General features: G+C 43.1%; 1 protein-coding gene across 3 annotated transcripts in view; it reads right to left on the bottom strand.

The window, feature by feature from the left end:
* Positions 1–22,365, bottom strand: part of LOC132397043 (E3 ubiquitin-protein ligase RNF167-like) — a 184,316-nt gene that overhangs the window by 101,195 nt on the left and 60,756 nt on the right. For all 3 annotated transcript variants that reach the window (XM_059975288.1, XM_059975289.1, XM_059975290.1), the window contains 3 exons: positions 21,113–21,200; positions 17,252–17,342; positions 9,302–9,407 (listed from right to left, as the gene is read on the bottom strand). In XM_059975288.1, the coding sequence (XP_059831271.1) occupies positions 9,302–9,407; positions 17,252–17,342; positions 21,113–21,200 (285 nt within the window). The remainder of the gene's footprint in view (positions 1–9,301; positions 9,408–17,251; positions 17,343–21,112; positions 21,201–22,365) is intronic.

The raw sequence follows: 22,365 nt of genomic DNA, 5'->3' as shown, positions 1-22,365 counted from the left end.
AAAAAACTGCACATGAATGAGGTATAAACAGTGAGGAAAAAGCCTTATAACATTCTGCAGAAAATCCATCGAGACCCGGAGCCTTTCCCGAGTGCAAGGAACGTACAGCCTCAGCAATCTCCTCATACGAAATTGGTTGAAGCAACTGTTTTCAGTTATCAACAGAAAGTGTAGGAATACTTAATTGATCTAAAAAATTATTCATTACAGTGTTATCTTTGACAGGATCGGAACTATAAAGCTAAGAATAAAATTCTTTAAAAAAATTGTTTATTTCTAAATGGTCAGTTGTCCTATCACCATTGGCTTCACAATTTTCTTTAATTTGCTGTTTAGCTATAAAGGTTTTTAATTGACACACACAAAATGCTGGTGGAACGCAGCAGGCCAGACAGCATCTATAGGAAGAAGTACAGTTGACGTTTCGGGCCAAGGCCCTTCGTCAGGACTAACTGAAAGCTGAGATAGTAAGAGATTTGAAAGTGGGAGGGGGAGGGGGAGATCCAAAATGATAGGAGAAAACAGGAGGGGTTGGGATAAAGCTAAGAGCTGGAAAGGTGATCGGCAAAAGGGATACAGAGCTGGAGAAGGGAAAGGATCATGGGACAGGAGGCTGAGGGAGAAAGAAAGGGGGAGGGGAGCACCAGAGGGAGATGGAGAGCAGGCAAGGAGTGATTGTGAGAGGGACAGAGAGAAAAAACAGAGAAAAGGAAAAAAGGGGAAAATAATAGATAGATAAATAAATAGGGTGTGGGGTAAGAAGGGGAGGGGGCATTAACGGAAGTTAGAGAAATCAATGTTCATGCCATCAGGTTGGAGGCTACCCAGATGGAATATAAGTATTGTTCTTCCAACCTGAGTGTGGCTCCATCTTGACAGTAGAGGAGGCCATGGATTGACATATCAGAATGGGAATGGGACGTGGAATTAAAATGTGTGGCCACTGGGAGATCCTGTTTTCTCTGGCAGACAGAGCGTAGGTGTTTAGCTAAACGATCTCTCAGTCGCGTCTCACCAATATATAGAAGGCTGCATCAGGAGCACCGGACGCAGTTTACCACACCAGCCGACTCACAGGTGAAGTGTCGCCTCATCTGGAAGGACTGTCTGGGGCCTGAATGGTGGTGAGGGAGGAAGTGTAAGGGCAGGTGTAGCACTTGTTCCGCTTACAAGGATAAGTTCCAGGAGGGAGATCAGTGGGAAGGGGTGGGAGGGACGAATGGACAAGGGAGTCACATAGGGAGCAATCCCTGCCAAAAGCAGAAAGGTGGGGAGGGAAAGATTGCTTGGTGGTGGGATCCCGTTGGAGGTAGCAGAAGTTACAAAGAATTATATGTTGGACCCGGAGGCTGGTGGGGTGGTAGGAGAGGACAAGGGGAATCCTATCCCTAGTGGGGTGGCAGGAGGATGGGGTGAAAGCAGATGTGTGTGAAATGGGAGAGATGCCTTTGAGAGCAGAGTTGATGGTGAAGGAAGGGAACCCCCTTTTTTTAAAAAAGGAAGACATCTCCTTTATCTTGGAATGAAAAGCCTCATCCTGAGAGCAGATGAGGTGGAGATGGAGGAATTGCGAGAAGGGGATGGCATTTTTACAAGAGACAGGGTGGGAAGAGGAATAGTCCAGGTAGCTGTGAGAGTCTGTAGGCTTATAGTAGCATCAGTAGATAAGCTGTCTCCAGAGATAGAGACAGAAAGATCAAGAATGGGGAGGGAGGTGTCAGAAATGGACCAGGTAAATTTGAGGGCAAGGTAAAAGTTGGAGGCAAAGTTAATGAAGTCAACGAGCTCAGCATGCGTGCAGAAAGCAGCACCAATGCAGTCGTCGATGTAGCAAAGGAGAAGTGGGGGACGGATATCAGTGTAGGCTTGGAACATGGACTGTTCCACAAAGCTATCAAAAAGGCAGGCATAACTGGGACCCATACAGGTGCCCATGGCTACACCTTTGGTTTGGAGGAAGAGGGAGGAGTCAAAGGAGAAATTATTGAGAATAAGGACTAATTCCACTAGACAGAGGAGAGTGGTGGTAGAGGGGAACTGGTTAAGTCTGGAATCCAAAAAGACACTTTGAGACCTTCCTGGTGGTGGATGGAGGTATATAAGGACTCGACATCCATGGTGAAAATAAGGCAGTGGGGGCCAGGGAACTTAAAATCATTGAAAAAATTCAAAGCGTGATGTGTCACAAACACAGGTGGGAAGGGATGGAACAAGGGGGGAGGGGATAAAACAGTGTCGAGGTATGCAGAAATGAGTTTGGTGTGGCCGGAGCAAGCTGAAACAATGGGTCTACCTGGACAGGCAGGCTTGTGGATCATGGATAGGAGATAGAAACGGGAAGTACGAGGTGTGGGAAATATGAGTTTGGTGGCAGTGGATGGGAGATCCCCAAATCTGATAAGGTTGGTGATGGTGTGCGAGACAATAGCCTGGTGCTCCTTTGTGGGGTCATGATCGAGGGGTAAATAAGAGGAGGTATCAGTCAGTTGTCGCTGTGCCTCGGCAAGGTAGAGGTTAGTACACCAGACTACAACAGCACCCCCAGCAGGTTTTACAGTAAGGTTGGGATTGGTGCGGAGGGAGTGGAGAGCAGAGAGTTCGGAAGGAGTGAGGTTGGAATTGGAACAAGATGTGGTGAAGTTGAGACAGTTGATGTCCCATCGGCAGTTAGCAATAAAGAGATCCAGAGCAGGCAGAAGACCAGAGCGGGGTGTCCATGAAAAGGAGGAGGTTGAAGACAGGAGAAGAGGTTATCGGTGGGGGCAGGAGAAGTCCTTGCCAAAGAAGTAGGCTCGAAGATGGAGCCGATGGAAGAAGAGTTCAGGGTCACGGCACATGCGAAACTCACTGAGGTGTGGGCGAAGGGTGACAAAGATAAGGCCCTTACTGAGGACAAAGCGCTCTGCCTCAGAGAGTTGAAGGTCGGAGAGGATGGTACAGACCCAGCACGGACGAGAGCTGGGATCGGGGGGAGGGGGTGGGGAGGGAGGCTGGTAGTGTCATTGGAGAGGAGGGTTGGGGTGAGAGGAAGATGGAGCCTCTGAGGGCCCAGGAGCTGACAATGGGATCTGAGGGAGAGGGGACTGCAGAGTGGTGGTGGGGGAAGGGGAGACGGGAGTCACAATAGCAGCATGTGAAGACCCGGCCTGGAGTTCAAGGCTGGAGTCGTAGCTGGAGGTGGCGCGATCGCTTTGAAGGTGTCCATGGTCAGTGGAACATGTATTGATGGTGCTGGGGTCCACCAGGTTTTGAATATGCCCTGGGTTGGTCGAGCCGGTGAAATCGATGGCAATCCGAAATTCATGCCTGCTAGTGGCAGAGTCAGCAGGCTCTGGGGTCTGCAGATGGAAGATCTTATGATCCTTGCCTAACATGACAAAGTCAAAAAAATGGCGTTTGCAGGCATGGATCCAACAGAGGATGGAATAATGGGTTGGTCCATTACAAACAGCGAAGCAAGAGTCCCGAGGGCGTGGAAGGGACTTTGATAGGGACGCCAGGTACCTCCTCATGACGGAGAGTGTCGTCCTCAGAGCTCGACGGGAGAAACAATGGGAGGCAGAGTCAATTAAATGTGAGTACCTGGGATCCTCAAAAGGTCCAAATGGAGAGGTTCGAAAACGAATTCTGAAGCCAATTGGAGTAAGTTGGCGGTGGAGACACGTTCCAAGGAACGTGGAACCAGGAATATGGCTGTAGTAACGGGTCTGGGTCAAAATGTTGTCGAAAAGTTGAAAGGCTGAAGAAATTATAGATGGCGAGCAGTGAGAGAGGGTTTCATTAAACTCCCGTCGAAGAGAAGATTTAAACTTCTTCAGTGTAGGCATCACTGGAAGTGGCTTCGCAGCAGTGAGTTTAAAAGCGCAAGCAAGAGGAAATCTGCAGATGCTCGAAATTCAAACAACACACACAAAATGCTGGTAGAATGCAGCAGGCCAGGCAGCATCTATAGGAAGAAGTATTGTCGACGTTTCAGGCCAAGACCCTTCGTCAGGACTAACTGAAAGAATAGATGGTAAAGAGATTTGAAAGTGGAGGGGTGGGGGGGGAGGGATGAAGCTAAGAGCTGGACAGTTGATTGGCAAAAGGGATACACAGCTGGAGAAAGAAGACCATGGGATGGGAGACAAGGGAGAAAGAAAGGGGAAGGGGAGCACCAGTGGGAGATGGAGAGCAGGCAAGGAGTGATTGTGAGAGGGACAGAGAAAGAAAAAAGAGAGCAAAGAAAAAAGGGGGGAAATAATAAATAAATAGATAGATAGATAAATAAGGTTTTTAATTGGTTAGCCAATAATTTACCTGTTTTGTCTCTGTGGATTTAAAATTGACTTTTATCTTTAAAAAACTGAGTTTCAATCGGATATGTTAAAAGAAGATCATATTTAGTTTGGATTTGAACACGCATTTTATATAAAGCAGGATCTGGAACCAAAGCATATTTTTGGTCTAATTGTTTTAACTGACTAGCTAACTCCATTCTCTCTTTACTAGCTTTTTTCTTGACTCTTGCAGTATAGGAAACAATTTGACCTCTAATAAAAGCCTTAAAGGCATCCCAACTAATAAGACTAGAAGTCTTTTCCAAAGTATTCTCTTCAAAAAAAAAGAATAATTTGTCTCTGCAGAAATTTTAAGAAATCTTTATCAGATAACAAAGTTAAATTAAAACACCAATATCTATTTATTTGAGGAAGACGAGGGAGATTTAAAGATAAAAGCACTGGAGCATGATCTGAAACAGCAATTTCTTTGTATTCACAGGATCGAATTAAAGGAATCATTTGACTATCAATAAAAAAGTAATCAATCCTGGAATACGTATGATGGACATGAGAAAAAAACAAATACTCCCTATCTAGTGGATGTTAGAAATGCCATACATCAACAATACCGCATTTTATTTAAAAAATTGAATAAACAAAGCTGATTTATTGTGTCGCTGTTTTAAAGGATGACCTATCTAAAATTGGATCTAACCAACAATTAAAATCTCCTCCCATTACCAATAAGTAAAGGCTCAAATCTGGCAGAAACGACAAAAAAAACGCTTTAAAAATCCTGGATCATCTGTATTCGGAGCATACAGATTTATTATCTAATTTTCCTGACACTATGTCAAAATGCCCATTAGTATCAGATACTACTTTATGTTGGACAAAAGGAACTGTGTTATCCATAAAAATCGAAACTCCTCTAGACTTAGCCTGGAAAGAGGAGTGACAATATAGTACTTTCTATCTACTGAAAAGATGTAAGTTGTCACAATTATGTACATGTGTTTCTTGTAAAAAAAAATTAGGGTCTTAAGTTTTTTAATATAGGCAAAAATCTTATTCCACTTCACAGGATGACTTAATTCTTTCACGATAAGACTGAGTAAGTTAATACCATGACACATTATTAATACTATTTAATAGATAAATTAAAGTAATAACTAGTAAAATGAACATTAAAACAAAACAATAAGCCTTGAAATAGGGTAATCAAACAACAGATTTGGCTAACATCCCAAAACAGCTCCCAGAAAAAGACACCCCACCTCCCAAATTCAGAAGGCCAGCCAAAAGAAGGCTGTCAGCTACACCTAATGGCTTCACCCTCCCAAAACAACCTGCAGATTGACTCTTAATTAATTCCAAGGTCAACTGTATTCCAGGCTAGAATAAATAACAGCCAAAATAAACTTAACCCTCATAACAAGAACACAAATAGATTAATTATTACAGTTGCAAAAGAATAGAATGAAAAATACCCAAACTAAGCCATATTGATAAAAAAAAACCTCCAGTTTAAAAGTGAGGTTTCAAAACAGATTGGAAACAGTAAAGTAAGTGAGATAGGAGTGACTGCAAGAAGCTGTTACTCCATTCACAACCAGCAGGAGAATCCTGGAAAATCCTACAAAAGGTAGTAGATTCAGTCCAACACATCGTGGGTAAAGCCCTCCCGAACAGAGCACAGCACATGATACACTGTTGTAGGAAAGCAGCATCCATCATCAGGGATGCCCACCCAGGCCAAAGTGTCTTCTCTCTGCTGCAATCAGGTAAAAGGTACAGGAGCCTCAGGACTCATACCAGCAGGTTCAGAAACAGTTACTACCCCTCAACCATCAGGCTCTTGAATAAAAGAGGGTAACTGCACTTACTTGCCTCACCTTGAGTTGTTTCCCATAACCAATGATCTCCTTAAGGATTCTTTGTCTCATGTTCTTGTTATTTATTGCTATTTGTTTATAATTGCATTTGCACAGTTTGTTGTCTTTCGCATTCTGGTTGCTCTTTCATTGATCCTGTTATAGTTACTATTCTACACATCTGCTGAGTATGCCTGCAGGAAAATGAATCTCGGGCTTGTAATGTGACATATCATTTATGTACTTTGATCATAAAGCAACACACACAAACTGCTGGAGGTTGGCAGTAGGGTCAGGCAGCATCTATGGAAAAGAATAAATAGTAGACATTTCGGACCGAGGCCACTGTTGTATTAGGCCAGATAGTCTCAGAAAAGCCTAAGAGAGCTTGTAAGGGTGTTCTGCTTAGCATGAAACTGGATGTAATTAAGCGTTTTGATCATGGTGAATGAAATAAAGACATTGTGCATGCATTGAACTTGCCTGCGTCCACCATTCGTACTATTTACATGCAGAGAGAAAAGAATTTTGAAAGCTGCAGATGTTACTATTGGTTCTGCTAGTAGCAAAGTGGTCTCTTTTAGTCGGTGTCCAAAAATGGATAAAATGGAAAGTCTATTGCTTGAGTGGATTGACGGGTGTAATAGTTATAGCGAACAGCAAACGGCCTAAAAGTGAAACTACACTGTACATATTATTTCTACTTTATATAGGCTGTGTATTTATCATATCTTTCCTGTTTTTACTATATGTTAGTTATTTTAGGTTTTGTGTGTTATTTGGTACGATTTGGTAGGTTATTTGTCGGGTCTGGGAACGCTCATTGCTTCTTCACTTTACGCCATTTCGGCTTACGAAAGGTTTCATGGGAATGCTGTACTTTCGGATAGCGGGGGAAACCTATATTGTATTTTGTGTTGCACGCTTATTATGGGCAATTTATTACATGGGTTGGGGCGTGGTAGAAGTGAAGAGAATAGTTACGATTTCATGCTGTCTTGTGTTCAGTTTTTAGTCTGTTTAGAGTTTGAGGCAGCCAGGAATGATATTTTTTCGTTGATTGCTTTTACTAAGTTACACTTTGCTTTATTTATCATTTACTTTTAGATTATACTTTGTTTAAACAGTGTTTTTGTACACTTACACTGTTTATTTCATTATTTTGCTATTTTAGTTTCATTAGTTTTATCATTACAAGAGAGGTTGTCTTTGCTGGTTTCTCATTAAAGGATCAAATTGCCCTTGAGAACTGTGGAAGGAGTGTCATATGTGTCAATGTCTCAGTGGGCTTGGTTTGTTTTAAAGTAACCACTATAACTTTACTCTTTGCTTATTATCCTTTTCTGAGTTGTTTCAAAGCTTAAAACAGAGGGCAAGGTTTGGTTTTGCACAGGCCAGGCCAATGATTCAATTCTCAGAATATACTGTATGTACTAAAATGGGCACTGGAAGGACCTGACTGTTGTATCCCACCAGTGAACTCTGACCTGTGACCTGGAGCTAGTTTCCATCTCCTTCAATACAGCACTGAAAATTATGCCTGTCTGAGGGGAGGGTAGAGAAGTGATGTGGGCTCAGAGAAGGGTCAGAGGTCATAAAGAAGGGTAGATTGATGGATGATCAGAAAGAAGAGATTTTTAACAGTAACGTGCCGATTTTTAACATCATCATTGTTACGCCTGTGCCCCAACTCTGAGGGGCTGAAGGGTACAAAGTAGCCCCCTCCTTTTTGAGAATCGCAAGATCACTATTAATTCAGGTCAGGAGACCCAGGAAATGAGAGAAAGACACGCAGAATCCACAAGGGGTTTGGAATGTCCTGGCCCCTCAGCGATACAAAGCCACGGGAAACAGCCATTGTCTCTTGGAGACGGAATTGTGTAATGAGTACTGTACTAATTATTTGAAGCCCTCAGGGAATGACCAAAGTGGGCTGGGTTGAGGGATGGCACCATCCCAACCTGACTGACATCTGAGACCCCGTGAGTAAGGATAAAGAAGGTCTGGGGAACAACCCCTTCAGACGCACCAGGAGAAACGCTAGAAATCCCGTGACAACATTTAATAGCAACAGCCGGTGGAGGGCCCACGTGTGTCCTTTCCCGTTGCCCGGGATTGAGGCCTTACCACGGAAGACGGCTTAGCTAAAGAAGAGATCACCACCGACGACATTTCGAAGGATCAACATCATAAAAAGGAAAATGGGCAAGTTCTAAAAAAATCGTCTCTCTCTCCAACCAAAAGCTACAGCCTGAATGAACTGAAGTGACTTTTATATTTCCATCAGGCAATAAATTATCCCCTAGACAACGATAGAGCTATTTCTTATTGATTATTATTATACCCACGCTTTTAGATTTAGTATTGACGATGTATATTATCTGTATGTTAGCATTGATATTATTTTTGTGTATTTTTATCAATAAATACTGTTAAAAATGGTACCATCAGACTTCAACGGACCTCTCTATCTTTGCTGGTAAGTGACCCAGTTACGGGGTACGTAACATCATCATCCAGGCCATGCTCTCTTTGTCACTGCTGCTATCAGGGTGGCAGTACAGGAGCCTCAGGACTCAAACCAACAGGTTCAGGAACAATTACCCCTCATCCATCAAGTTCATAAGCCAAAGGGAATAACTTCATTTGCACAATCACTGAACTGTTCCCACAGTCAAAGGTCTCTTCATCTTATGTTCTCGATATTTATTTCTCATTTATTATTATTAGTTCTTTCTTTTTGCGTTTGCATAACTTCTTGTGTTTTGCACATTGGTTAAACACCCAGGTTGCTGTGGGCTTTCATTGACTCTGTTATGGTTACTATAGTATTATGGAATTATTGAGTATGCCCAAAAGAAAATGAATCTCAGCGCTGTAGGCGGTGACTCTGATCATAAGATAAATCTGAACTTTCAATCTTCCACTGCACAGACTCCAGTATTCACAGGTTATGGCTGCTTGTTCCCTTCGCTTCCAGAGTCACTCTGGACCCTAGCTAGCAACACCCACAAACTGCTAGAGGAACTCAGCAAGTCAGGCAGTATCTGATTATTAGGGTTAACAATATTTCAACCGACGGGGTGAAAATTGAAAGACAATGATGCTGAAATACTTTTGATATGCAGAACTCTAACAATGACATGACCTGCATCATGCACTTACCATGACAGTGATCATGACGACAATCACAATTCCAACCACACCAGTAAATGGAATGAGGTAATATCCCAGCGGGAAGCTGAAGTCCGGCATCAATAGAACATATGCACTGTGAACAAACACAAGAAGGAACATTTGGAGGTGGAAAGACTGATGCTGGCAGATTTGAGGAAAACACACCACACCATGACAGGGACAAATGGAGCCAACATATAAAATACCATAACAGTAAAGTGGTGCAAATGATTTCTGCAACACATAAAAAATGCTGGAGTATAGTCAACGTTTTGGGCCAAGACCCTTCCAGTCCTGAGGAAGGGTCTTGGCCCGAAATGTCGACTGTACTCCTTTCTATAGATGTTGCCTGGCCTGCTGAGTTCCTCCAACATTTTGTGTGTGTTGCTTGGATTTCCAGCATCTGCAGATTTTCTTGTTTATAAATGATTTTGGCAATGCAATCAGACTAATGCACCGAAGGGAGCCAAGGGAATCTGCTGCCTCATAAAAGCAGGAGACAGGCATAACTCTGATGTCTTCTTCTGAACTCCTATAGACAGATCATCTCTTCCTTCCTGCTCTTTCTTATTGTTAGCACCCCACCACCCAGGACATGCCCTCTTCCTATTGGTACCATCAGGTAGGAGGTACAGAAGCCTGAAAGCGCATACTCAATGATTCAGGAACAGCTTCTTCCCTTCAGCCATCCAAATAGACATTTAACCCATGAACATCACCCCACTATTTTTTTTTTATTATTTTTGTTTTTGCCAACTTATTTTAACAGTTTAATATACAGTCAGGCCTCCTTATCCGCAAGGGACTGGTTCCGGGACCTCCTGCAGATACCAAAAAACGTGGATGCTAAAGTCCCTTATATAAAATGGCGCAGTATTTGCATATAACCTACACACATCCTTCCATATACTTTAGATCATCTCTAGATTACTTATAATACTTAATGCAATGTAAATGTTATGTAATTAGTTGTTATACTGTAATGTTTAGGGAATATTGAAAAGATAAAACTATACATGTTCCTCTCGCTCACAACACAAGTAAAACTTGTAATACCTGTACAGTAGTTGTTACACTGTCTCGTTTAGGGAATAAGGATGCTTTGGAGGAGGCTCAATAATACTAAGGTCAGGAACTGTGGAGGTTGAGAGCTGAGGATCTTCAAGCCTTGAATGTTGAGACTTCAGAATTACAGATGCTTTAATTAGAAACATCGTTATAGGAAGCTGTCTCTTCTTTTTCTTTGCATCATCAAACAAATCTTGCAGTGGCTGTAGGCATGTTGTTAACCCTCGGGTGACACGGAGGCTTCGTTCCACCGAAGGATCATAGTCGAGGATCATATCCTTTAACACTTGCACCTGGTGAAAAACATCTTCGTCCAGAACAAGTCCGTTTCATCACAGTTGAAGACTTGCTTTGGAAGGTAGCCTTTCTCTTCTATGAGTTTCTTGAGCTTCTCTGGGAACGCTGCTGCAGCCTTGGCTTTTCTCCCGTGATCTTTACGTCCTTGAGGCTGTAGCACCTTACTTTGCCAGCCAACCATCTTTTACTAGCCTTAAACTCTTTCCTCTCGCTCTCATCAACCCCGTCACAGTAGTGCTCATGGAGACTAACAGCTTTTTCACGTATAATTTGGCCATCGACAAGGATATGCTTCTGTGACATGTCCTCTAGCCACAAACTTAATGCTTTCTCAGTCTTCGTAAGCACTTTGTCACGAACCAGAGAGACCATTTTTGCCGTTGTAGGGGCAGCACTAACACTTGCACAAATCTCAGCTTCTTTCTGCTTTATTGTGCAAATGCTCGATTCGTTCTTACCGACCTTACATCCCACTTCGGAAAGCGACATGCCACTTTTCAAAAGATCTAATACTTTTACTTTCTTGGCGAGAGATAGCACTTTACTTTACTTTTCAGGAGCCATTTTTTCCACAGGAACAAAGCAGCAAACAAACGAGATGCGAGGCGAACAATGCTCGAGCAACAAGTGCTGGAAGAGCACTTCCAGGTTTTCTCGATTCGCAGTTGGTTGAACTCACGCATGCGGAACTCGCAGGTAAGGAGGGCCGATTGTACATACATATACTTACAGTAATTCAGGTTTTTTCTATATTTATCAGAGTGCTAGATCTGCTCTTTACTTCAGGGATGTGGTTGGCCAAGTCCAACATGGGAGAGCCGGTCTTGGGCTCGTCCCAAAGGCTCCTCAATGGCACAAGGCAACATCAGTGCAGAAGAGAAGGCTCGTGGTGGAGGAGGTGAGGAGACAGGAGGAGGCAGGGCGACACACCAGAGCCGTCTCAATGGTCAAGCAGGGCCCATGGACTAATTGGGAAAGCCTGGAAAAGAGGAAACTCAGTTGGCGTGACATCTGGGAGATGGAGGGATCTCAGCTACGTTTTGTCATCAGAGCCACTTAACCTCAAAACCTGAACCAGTGGTGGGGAGAAGACCCCTCTTGCTTTATTTGTCAAGCACCTGGATCACCAAGGCACATTTTAACAGGATGCACCATGAGCACCAGGGGCGGTATACTTGGTGGCATAACCAAGTTCTCAGACAGCTGGCATCAATCTTGGAACAGAGGCCAATCTTGGAACCACTGTAAACACTCTTCCACAAACATCGGCAGGAAATATCCACATTACACGATTTGTACCAGCAGGCCAACCTCCAGAGCACCAAGTAACATCAAAGGATATAAGCATTCTGCAGGTTGCTTGTGATTGGAAAATGGATGAGAACTTGGAGGAAAAGCTTGTGTTTCCCCCAGATATTGCGGCTACAACACTCCGGCCAGACATAGTCCTGTGGTCCACATCAGCCAAGCTGGCTTATGTTGTGGAATTGACAGTACCATGGGAAGATGGCGTTGAAGAAGCTTATGAGAGGAAAACGACCAAGTACTCTGAACTGGCAACTGAAGCTGCTCAGAATGGCTGGAAGACCAAGATTTTCCCTGTAGAAGTGGGATGCAGGGGATTCATTGCTATATCTACAACCAGTCTATTGAAGAAGGTGGGGGTGAGGGGTGTCTCCCTCCAACAAGCAATCAAATCCTTGTCAAATGCAGCAGAAGAAAGCAGCAATTGGATTTGGATTAAAAGTTAAGACAACAACTGGGCTGCAAGATGAAGACAGGAGGGTACGGAACTGAGGGGGGTGTATCTGGGACACCAGGTAGCAGCGTTGAGCCCTCTGGAGAAGTCATGGGTTTATCAACGAAACGTCAAAGAAAGAGGATGCCCACCTGATGACCCCGATGAAGTAGCTACCCTCCTCATCACCACTCCAAGCCCACTACCAACATCGAGAGTGCCGACTTTATCATTGGGATTGAAACATCAAGTCCTAGTAGCTCTACTATACATTCCTTGTTAACAAATTTCATAACATATGCCAGTGATATTAAACATGATTCTGAATCTCAACCCTTCCTGAAGTTGTGTGTTTGAATTGGAACAGGCTTCCATGCCCTACAACAGAGTTCTGAAGCCTCTGCCTGGCTAGGGGGAGAATGTGGTTTTTGAAGGAGGATATAATGGCATAATGTGCATGGTCCCAGAGAAGAGAAGATTATTATACCTGACAACAACTCCCAAACCAGGGGAACTTCAACATGTGTCAGGGCTCTTCCAAGCTGCTCACTATTCTGACCTGGAAGTATAGGTCTATGTCGTCAGCATTGGAGGGTCTCAATCTTGGAATTTCTAGCAGCACTGGCAGACTATTTTACAACCAAAGGAGGAATCTGCAGAGATAGTGCTCTCATTGGGTGAAGGCTTCCAAAACTGACTGAGCTCCACAAAGGTATCAGCAAATTGGAAAATAGTGACCCTTCAAGAACAGAGGCAAACAAAAAGCACTTAACCATAGGTTAGTTGGTAAAATATCTATTGATGACAAGTGTTAAATTTAAAAAAATGTTGTGCTAAAAAGCAAATAAAACACCCAAATACTAATCCCTCCTACCTACACAATGTCCATATCCCTCCATCTTCCTTACATTCATGTGCCTATCTAACATCTTTTTAAAACTCCTCATGTATTTGGCTCTACCACCATACCAGGCATCCACAACTGTCTAAGTTTTTTGAAAAATTATCCTCACATCCTCCTTGAACCTTCAATGCATGCCCTCTGCTATTAAGCAGTTCAACCCTAGGGGAACAGATACTCCCTGTCCACTTTATCTATGCCTTTCATAATCATGCAAACATCTATTAGATTTCCCCTCAGCCTCCGATGCGCCAGAAAAAAAAAACCCAAGTTTAACCAGCCTCTCGGCATAGCACATGCCCTTTAAACCAGACAGCATCCTCTTCTGCAGCCTCTCCAAAGCCACAAAATCCTTCCTATAGTGGGGCGACCAGAAGTGTACACAATACTCCAGGTGTGCTCTAACCAGAACTTTAAAGTTGTAATATAATCTCTAGTTGGTCCAAAATGTTTGTTTCTTTGCTGTAGTGTTCTATGACTCTAACTAAAGTGTAAAACTTTATATATTGCTTTGCTCTACTGTGAACACCTGCATGAAGCTGAATCTCCAGTTGGTATCTGGTAACACATGTTATTTGAGAACATATTTAATTAGAACTTTGAAGTTAGTATGAACACAAAGGCCTGACAGGATCTATTGAGAGAAACAGCACAGGAGATTGTTGGGGCTTTGGTAGAGATCTTTGTATCCTCTTCACAGGTGAAGTCCCAGACTGGAGAATAGACAGAAGGGCAATAGAAACAAACCACAAAATTATAAGCAGCTGAGCCTTACATCAGTTGTAGAGAAATTATTGGAAAATATTCTTAAAGATAGGATCTACTCAGATCTGGGAAAGCATAGACGTCTATCAAGGATAGTCAGCATGGCTTTGAGGAGGGGACGTCATGTCTCTCAAATTTGATTGTGTATTTTGACAGGATAATTGATGAGGGCATGACAAAGCTCTTTACAAGGTTCCTCATAGAAGATTAACATACATGGGATCCATGGAGACTTGTCCAGGAATGGAAAAAGCTCCTGAAAGGTGGTGAATACAGCCCAGACTATCACAAGAAAATCCCTCCCTACCATTGAGTAAATGTACATGGAGCGCTGCTACAAGAAGCATCCAAATCAAGGACCTCCATCATCCAGTCTATGCCCTGTTCTCTCTCCCACTATCAGGAAAAAGGTTCAGGAGCCTTAGGTCCCACACCACCTCGCTCAGAAACAGCTATTACTCTACAACCATCAAGATCCTGAACTGGCAAGGATAGCTTCGATCAGCAGTACCCTGAACTGATAGGAACCTGTCATAACCTGGGAGGATCTTATTGAAACCCATTAAGATCCTAGGGAGTCAAGACGAGGCACATGTTGAGATGTTTTCATATGTGTTGGAATTTTCAATGAGGGAACGTAGATGCAAAATAAGCAGCCAATCATTGGAGACTGAGGGATTTAAGAATTCCTTTTTGCAGAGGGTGTCAAAAAAGAATTTCAGGGTTGAATGTGGTGACATGTATGTACTCTGATAATAAATTTTACTTTGAGCTTAGAATTCTGATGAATCTCTATAAATTTCTTCCCCAGAGGGTTATAGAGACTGGATCACTGAAGCTATTTTAAGAAGCATACATAGTAGAGAAAGGACTTTCTTCTGATTGGAAGTCTGTGACTACTGGTGACATCAAGGACATAAGTTCTGAGACCTTTGCTGTTGGTGATATACATTAACCACCTGGTACAGATGTAGGAAAAAAGGTGAGCAATGATATGGATGGCATGTAAATTGGTGGTAGAGTGGAATGCACAAGAGCTCACCCAAGCTTACATCTAGATATAAAGCGGATGAGAAGTTTGATAGACCATTGGTAGGCAGTTAATATTCATTTTATTGATGAATAGAGAGGTCTAGGAGTCAAAATCCATAACTCCCTGACAGTGACATGATGGATGATGAATATGACATGCTCCTATTAGAGTCTGGAACACAATGTGGCTTCAGACAAAGGAGAAACAAGAGAAAATCTCTTATATGTTGCATGCACTGCGTTTAGCACCTTGGTTCCAGAGCAATGCTGTTTCGTTTAGCTGTATACATGTGTACAGCTGAGTGACAGTAAACTTGAACTTGAATATAAGAACTGGGATATAGCAACTTTGTATGACACTGGTTATGTGTCTGTCTGTCTATCAATTGAGATGCTGTACGGAATAGGCCCTTCTGGTCTTTTGAACTACATTGCACCCAGCAACCCCAAACTAACCCTAGCCTTATCAAGGACAATTTAGAATGACCAATTAACCTACTCACTGGCACATCTTTGAATGAGGGAGGAAACCAGAGCACCCAGAGGAACCCATGCATTTCAGGGGAGGACATACAGACTCCTTAAGAGACACCACCAGAATTGAACTCTGAATTCCGGCACCCCGAGCAGTAATGCCGCAGCGTTAACCATGATACTACTGTGGCTTCAGAGTATTGTCTGTAGAACTTATCACACAATCATTGCAAGAATGTGGTTGTGCTACCAAGAGTATTAGGCATATCAAAAACAAGATCATATCTAAGACACCTTCAAAGACAATGCCTCAAAATGGCAGCATCCATCACTAAGAACCCCCATCACCCAGGTCATGCCCTCTTCTCATTGCAACCATCAGGAAGGATGTATGCGAGCCTGAAAACACCCAATGATTTAGGAACAACTTCCCCTCTGCCATCCGATTTCTGAATGGACATTGAACCCATGAACATTACGTCACTACTGTTTTATATATATTTTTGCACTACTTACTTAACTAATCTCAGATTATCTGAGATTCTCAAATCTCAGACCTAGATTTCAGATGTTGTTCCCAGGATTTGTTGGAGCCACTCTCCCTGTCCAGGTGTTACAACTCCAAGTGCTTCTATCACCACTGGGATTACTCTGACTTTAACCTTCCACATCCTATCTGCTCTTTCAAGCCCTGCTATTTCTCCAGCTTCTCATATTCTTTCTTCCTGATGTTACTGTCATTTGGATTTGCCGTATCTATTATTATTACTTTCTTCTGTTCCATGTCCACAATTACTACGTCTAGTTGGTCGGCCAGTACCTACTCGTCAGTCTGTATTTGGAAGTCCCACAGGATCTTAGCTCTGTCCTTCTCTGCTACCTTTTCAGGTGTTTCCCATTTGGACTTGGGAGTGCCCAATCCATACTCAGCACAGATGTTCCTGTACACAATTCCCGCAACTTGGTTCAGTCACAAACAAAGGGAAATCTGCAGATGCTGGAAATCCAAGCAACACACACAAAATGCTGGAGCAACTCAGCAGGGCAGGCAACATCTATGGAAAAGAGTGAACAAACAATGTTTTGGGCCATACTATAGATCGTCTTTATCCCAGGGTGGGGGAGTCGAATATTAGAGGGCATAGATTTAAGGTGAGAGGAAAGATTTAAAAAGGATCTGTGGCCTGGTATGACAAGGCCAATGCCCATGATCAGAAAAGCCTGGATACAGCTCAGTCCATCTTGGGTAAAGCCCTCCCCAGCACTGAGCACATCTACATGGAGTGTTGTCACAGGAAGACTCACTTCTCACTTCTGCCATCACGGAGAAAGTACAGAAGTCTCAGGACCCACACCACAAGGTTCAGGAACAGCCATCCTCAGCCATCAGGCTCCTGAACCCCTGACAGGATAACTTCACTCACCCCAACACTGAACTGTTCCCACTATCTATGAACTCACTTTCAAAGACTCTTCATCCCATGTTCTTGTTACTTATTGCTCATTTATCATTATTATTATTATTTCGTTTTTATTTACAGTGAATGCTGCAAGAAAATTAATCTCGTGTTGTTTATGGTGATATACATGTGCTTATAATAAATTTATTTGGATTTACTCAGTGTGTGAAGTATGTTGTTAAACAAACACAATATGCACTTACCCCTTGTCATAAGTGAACAAAGACCTCAGGTACTGAGAGGCATGAGTCCCTATGAACACCGATGGGATTGTGATCTGACGTTTGATTTCCTCTGCAAAATTAAAAACATTAGCAATGGATTCTCTAAGTTTCTTCCACAGACAGAGCTTAAGGAAACATACTTTACGGCAGGGATTACCAACCTTTATTATGCCATGGACCCTTACCATTAATTAAGGGGTCTATGGACCACGGGTTAGGAATCCCTGCTTTAAGGCTACTTTAATTGGCACCATACCAACCAGCACCAGCTTTTGGCTGCAAAGCCATTCCCCAACCCTGACATCATCGATCCCTGGAGTTACAAATCAATGCAAACAGGCTCTTCGGCCCATCTAGTCCATGCCAACCAAAATATCTATCTCTGCTGATCCCATTTGCTTGCATTTGGCTTATATCCCTCATTCCTATCCATGCTTCTGTCCCATTGGCTTTTAAACATTGTCTCTACCACTTCCTCTATCCTCTATCCACATAAACACCACATGTGTGAAAAAAAAATTGTCTCTCAGATCCCTTTTAAATCTTTCTTCTGTCACCTTAAATTTAAACCCTCTTATACTGGATTTCCTTACCCTGAAATAAAAATCTATGCCCCTCATAACTCTATAAACTGTCATAAAGTTAACCCTCAGCCTCTGATGCCCCAGGGAAAATAGTCTCAGCCTATATAATCCAGTCTTTCCTTGCAACTTAAACCCTGCAGTGCAGGCAACATTCCTGTGAACCTGTTCTGCTTCCTTTTGAGCTTAATCACATCCTCCCTATAGTGTGGTAACCTGAATTACACACAATGGCCCAGATGATTTGCACAGCTGTCACGTGACATCTCAACTACCATACTCAATGCCTCAGCCACTGAAAAAAGAATACCAGATTTCTTCTTCACCATACCCTCTACCCAAGTCACCACTCCGAGGATCGTCACCTTGTCATGGTGGAGAGGCTTGTGAGTTCCTGAGACCCCAAGGGTGATGCTTCTGGAGCTTAGCTTCAGGAGGGTCATCCATGGTGGTAAGGTCAAGGGAAAGGAATCAGACAAAGAGCAATTCAACCAAGACCTCAGCAGCAGAGGTGGCAAAAGATATTGACACATTACAATGGGAGTGAAGAAAGGCTGCAACAGTGAAGGGTCCTCAGTAGTCTTGCACTCCATGCCACTGGACCCTGACCTTGATCTGTCAAGGACGGTGTGGTGGCTGCCTGAGCATCAACCTCCCCATGCTAAACGAAGTCATGCAGTGGCATTCGCCTTTAAGGGAATAACCCCATATAGGAGAGCATCATACTCAATTTGAGAGATTGCACTACTTCAATGCACAGTTGCACAGTTCAATAAAACTCCACAGTAATCTCGTCAGTCAATCTAGCCTAACTTTCCAAATGTACTACTTTGGACGAGTCTGAGTTAAATTCCTTGACCCACTTTCTCAATTCATTTAGATCCTGTTGCACCCTGAAATAACCTTCACTGCCACTTTGCCACCAATTTTGGTGTCATCTGTAAAGTTTCTAATTGCACCACCTACTTTCTCTACCAACAAACAATAAAGGATTCAGCACTGATCCCCATGGCACATCACTGGTTAAAGTCTCTAATCTGAAAAGCACCCTGCTACCAAATGCTGCCTCCTGATACCAATCTAATTTGCTCTCCATCCTGGATCCCATGTATGCTAACCTCCTGTCCACCCTACCAAACTGGGTCTTATCACACAACTTGTTAGTCTTTGTACTACTTGAACCTTAAAGGTTGAATCACAGCTCAGATTTAGTTGTTTGGTAACTGTTTAATTCTTAATTATTTTTTAGCTTTGTAAAGATAGTTTTGGGGACAGAGAGGGGAGTAGTTTTAAGGTTAGGGTTTTAAGGACTGGGATGTGGGGGGGAATTAGAGGTCAGGCAGAGTCCAAGTCTCTGATCTGCATTTGAAGGCCAGCAACACAGACATTGGACATCTGTGGTCGGATATTGGGTGCCTGGCACCCCCGGATCAGTAAGTCGTCAGCAAGTAGTTCCAGAGTCGGCATTCCATGCAGGCATGAGGAACCCCTGGGTTTGTGAAAAGGTGAGACTGGAGTTCAAGGCCTAGTGCTTGGGTCCCTGTCATCCGCAATTTTGGATTTTGGGGTCTGGTGTTTAGCGTGTCCTAGGACGAGGCCCGTGGACGAATAACAAGTCTGGAAGTCGAGGCCCACTGGCGAGAGCTGAGCCTGCGAATCTCCATGAGTCTGCTGGGAAATCAAAGCCCAATGTCTGCAGGCTGAATCTGTGTTTACTGGAAGCATGTCCTGGAGCTAAAGGACTGAGTATATGTAAGGCTGGGAAGGAGGAACAGGGCTCGTTTTTTTTATTGTTGCTTGTTGCATTCTGTGTTGTCTGCTGAACAATGTATGGTGATACTTACAGGCTATCCTCAGCCCATCTTCAGATGTGTTGGTTGTTCATGCAAACAATGCACTTCACTGGATGTTGCAATGTACAGTGACAAATAAATTTCAACCATGAACAATGTTCACTGGCCGCGGTAATCCTTTTCGAAAAAACTCAGTCTAATTCATTGGGCACGATCTCCCATGAACAAAGCTAGCTGACTATCCTTAATCAGTCCCTGCCTTTTTAAATGCAAATATATCCCATCCCTCACAATCGATTCCAGTAACTTTCCCACCACTCTGTCTTGTTCTTGCAGCTCTTCCTACATAAAGTACAACATAAGCCACTCACTAGTCTTCTAGTATTGTGTGCAATTCAGATCAACACAATAATGAAAAGATGTGATCAAGCTCGTGAGGATTCAGAACAGATTTGCAGGAATGTTGTCTGCACTGGAAGGTTTGAGTTACAAAGAAAGATTGCATGGAGTTCAAGGCCTCTGCCAGGGCCCCACCAATCTCCAATTTCCACAACAGATTATAGCACATGGATGAAAGAAAAATGGTGGGACATGTGGGAGGGAAGGAAGAGATTGATGTTGGAGTAGGTTAAAGGGTCAGCACAACATTGTGGGTTGAAGGGCCTGTACTGTGCTGCACTGTCCTATGCTTTAGAAGTGCTTTATCAAGTCGAAAGTCCCGAGGATCTGGTGCTGAACAGCAGTGTGCAGGTGGCTACAGCTTGGGAGCTCACTGCCAGTGAGACAGGCAGCTATCATAGGCGGCTTTATTACCATGCAGTGATGCAGCAAGTTAGAATGCTCTTATTGGAAAATATATTATGCATTAGCAGCATTCTATATAACCACAACTACTGAGTATTTACTATGCACTTAGCTGAAATGTACTCTATATATTATACAATAGAATGGCTTATGAAGAGATAACTGTGGCAGACAGGATGATACGAACCGGCAATGGAATGTTGAAGGAGGCCAAGGGAGGCTGACTGAGAAACAACTGTGGCCAGGAATGAGGCCCAGGATGTGAACTGGACAGAAATAATGGTGGCGAATTAAGAGCTAGTCAAGAGCGATTGATTAGTTAATGTATAAGTGATATGCAGCTATAGAATGATTGGATATGTTCATGCAATTAAGATGAGAAGATTGCTATAAAAATGCTATGTACAATGATCGGCAGGCAATCAGTGACTAGCTCAGTGATTGTCTCAGCTTTGGTTTGCAAATTAAAGCTTAAAACTTCTTGAAGAATCTTCTGCATCTCCTGGTCGTTTGTGAGAAATGAAAAACCACGACACTCTCTACTGCATGTCTGTAGAATGACATGAGTCAAAGCTATCTCCCACTCATTATGTACGTCAGTGATCATTCACTAGAAGCAATAGTATCAGCAACATCTTGTTTCAGTTAGTGTTGAAACTCACCACTGCTCCAGCGCATGCTGAGTAGTTCATCTGAGTCCACATTGTGCACAATTGCAGCCTTGTATCCTGCCAGTTGTGCCTGCAATACCTGCAATGAAGATCCACATCATATTTCTAAGATCATAGATGCTTTAAAGTACAGTCCCTTATTCTTTTTTTCCCCTATTTTATATTTAAATATGAAGCAGAAGTCAACTGACAGTGAAATCCCCCAAGGCCTCATAGGTCAGGAATCTCTGGAATCTGACCTGCAAAGCCATGGGTTCCCACACCCTGCAACAGTGCTGAGTCAGACAATCATTGGCATTTATTTTGCGAGGGCCAGAATACAAAACCAAAGTTGTAAAGATGTAATGCTGAAGCTTTATAAGGCATAGGCCAGGCCACACTTGGAGTATTGTGAGCAATTTTGGGCACCTTAGGATGTTTTAGCATTGGAGAGGGTCCAGAGGAAGTTCACGAGAATGATTCTGGGAATCAAACTGTTAACGTTCGAGAAGCATTTGATGGCCTGTACTCACTGGAATTTAGAAAAATGAATATCGAATATTGAAAGGCCTAGATAGAGTGGATGTGGAGAGGACGTTTCCAATAATGGGGATGTCTAGGACCAGAGGGCACAGTCTCAGAATGGGGGATGTCCCTTTAGAACAGAGTTAAGGAAGAATTCCTTTAGCCAGAGAGTGGTGAATCTGTGGAACTCATTGCCAAAGACAACCGTAGAGGCCACGTCATTGGATATATTTGAAGCAAAGATGGTAGATTCTTGAATAGTCAGGGCATCAATGGTTATGGGGAGAATATAGGAGGATGGGGTGAGAGAGAAATGGATCAGCCATGATGAAATGGGAGAGCAGACTCGATGGGCCAAATGGACTAATTCTGCTCCTATGTCTTACGGTTTAAACCAAGGATCTGAGGATAATGCACCCGTTATAGGTAGTGCTCAAAGACCCAAAGAAACATCCACGCAGCACAGGAACATTGGTTTTGCACTTAGTCCCCAGCATTTGGGAAGGTGGAAGGATTAAAGGCCTGTGATCCAAGTCACCTTGTGACCACTACCATGAAGCTACCTGTTTAGACAGATAAGCACATTGGCAAATCAGCTTATTATTGTACCGATATAGTGAAAAACATTCCAGAGAGATCATTCCATCACAGCAGTACACTAAGGTGGCACAAGGGAAAACTATAACTGAATGCAGAATAAAGTTCATACATTTACAGAGAAAGTGCAGTGCAGGCAAGCA

This window comes from Hypanus sabinus, chromosome 7 (assembly GCF_030144855.1).
Source record: "Hypanus sabinus isolate sHypSab1 chromosome 7, sHypSab1.hap1, whole genome shotgun sequence".
Taxonomy (NCBI): domain Eukaryota; kingdom Metazoa; phylum Chordata; class Chondrichthyes; order Myliobatiformes; family Dasyatidae; genus Hypanus; species Hypanus sabinus.
The sequence above is the reverse complement of the archived record's forward strand: the minus strand, read 5'-3'. Positions and strand labels throughout refer to the sequence as shown.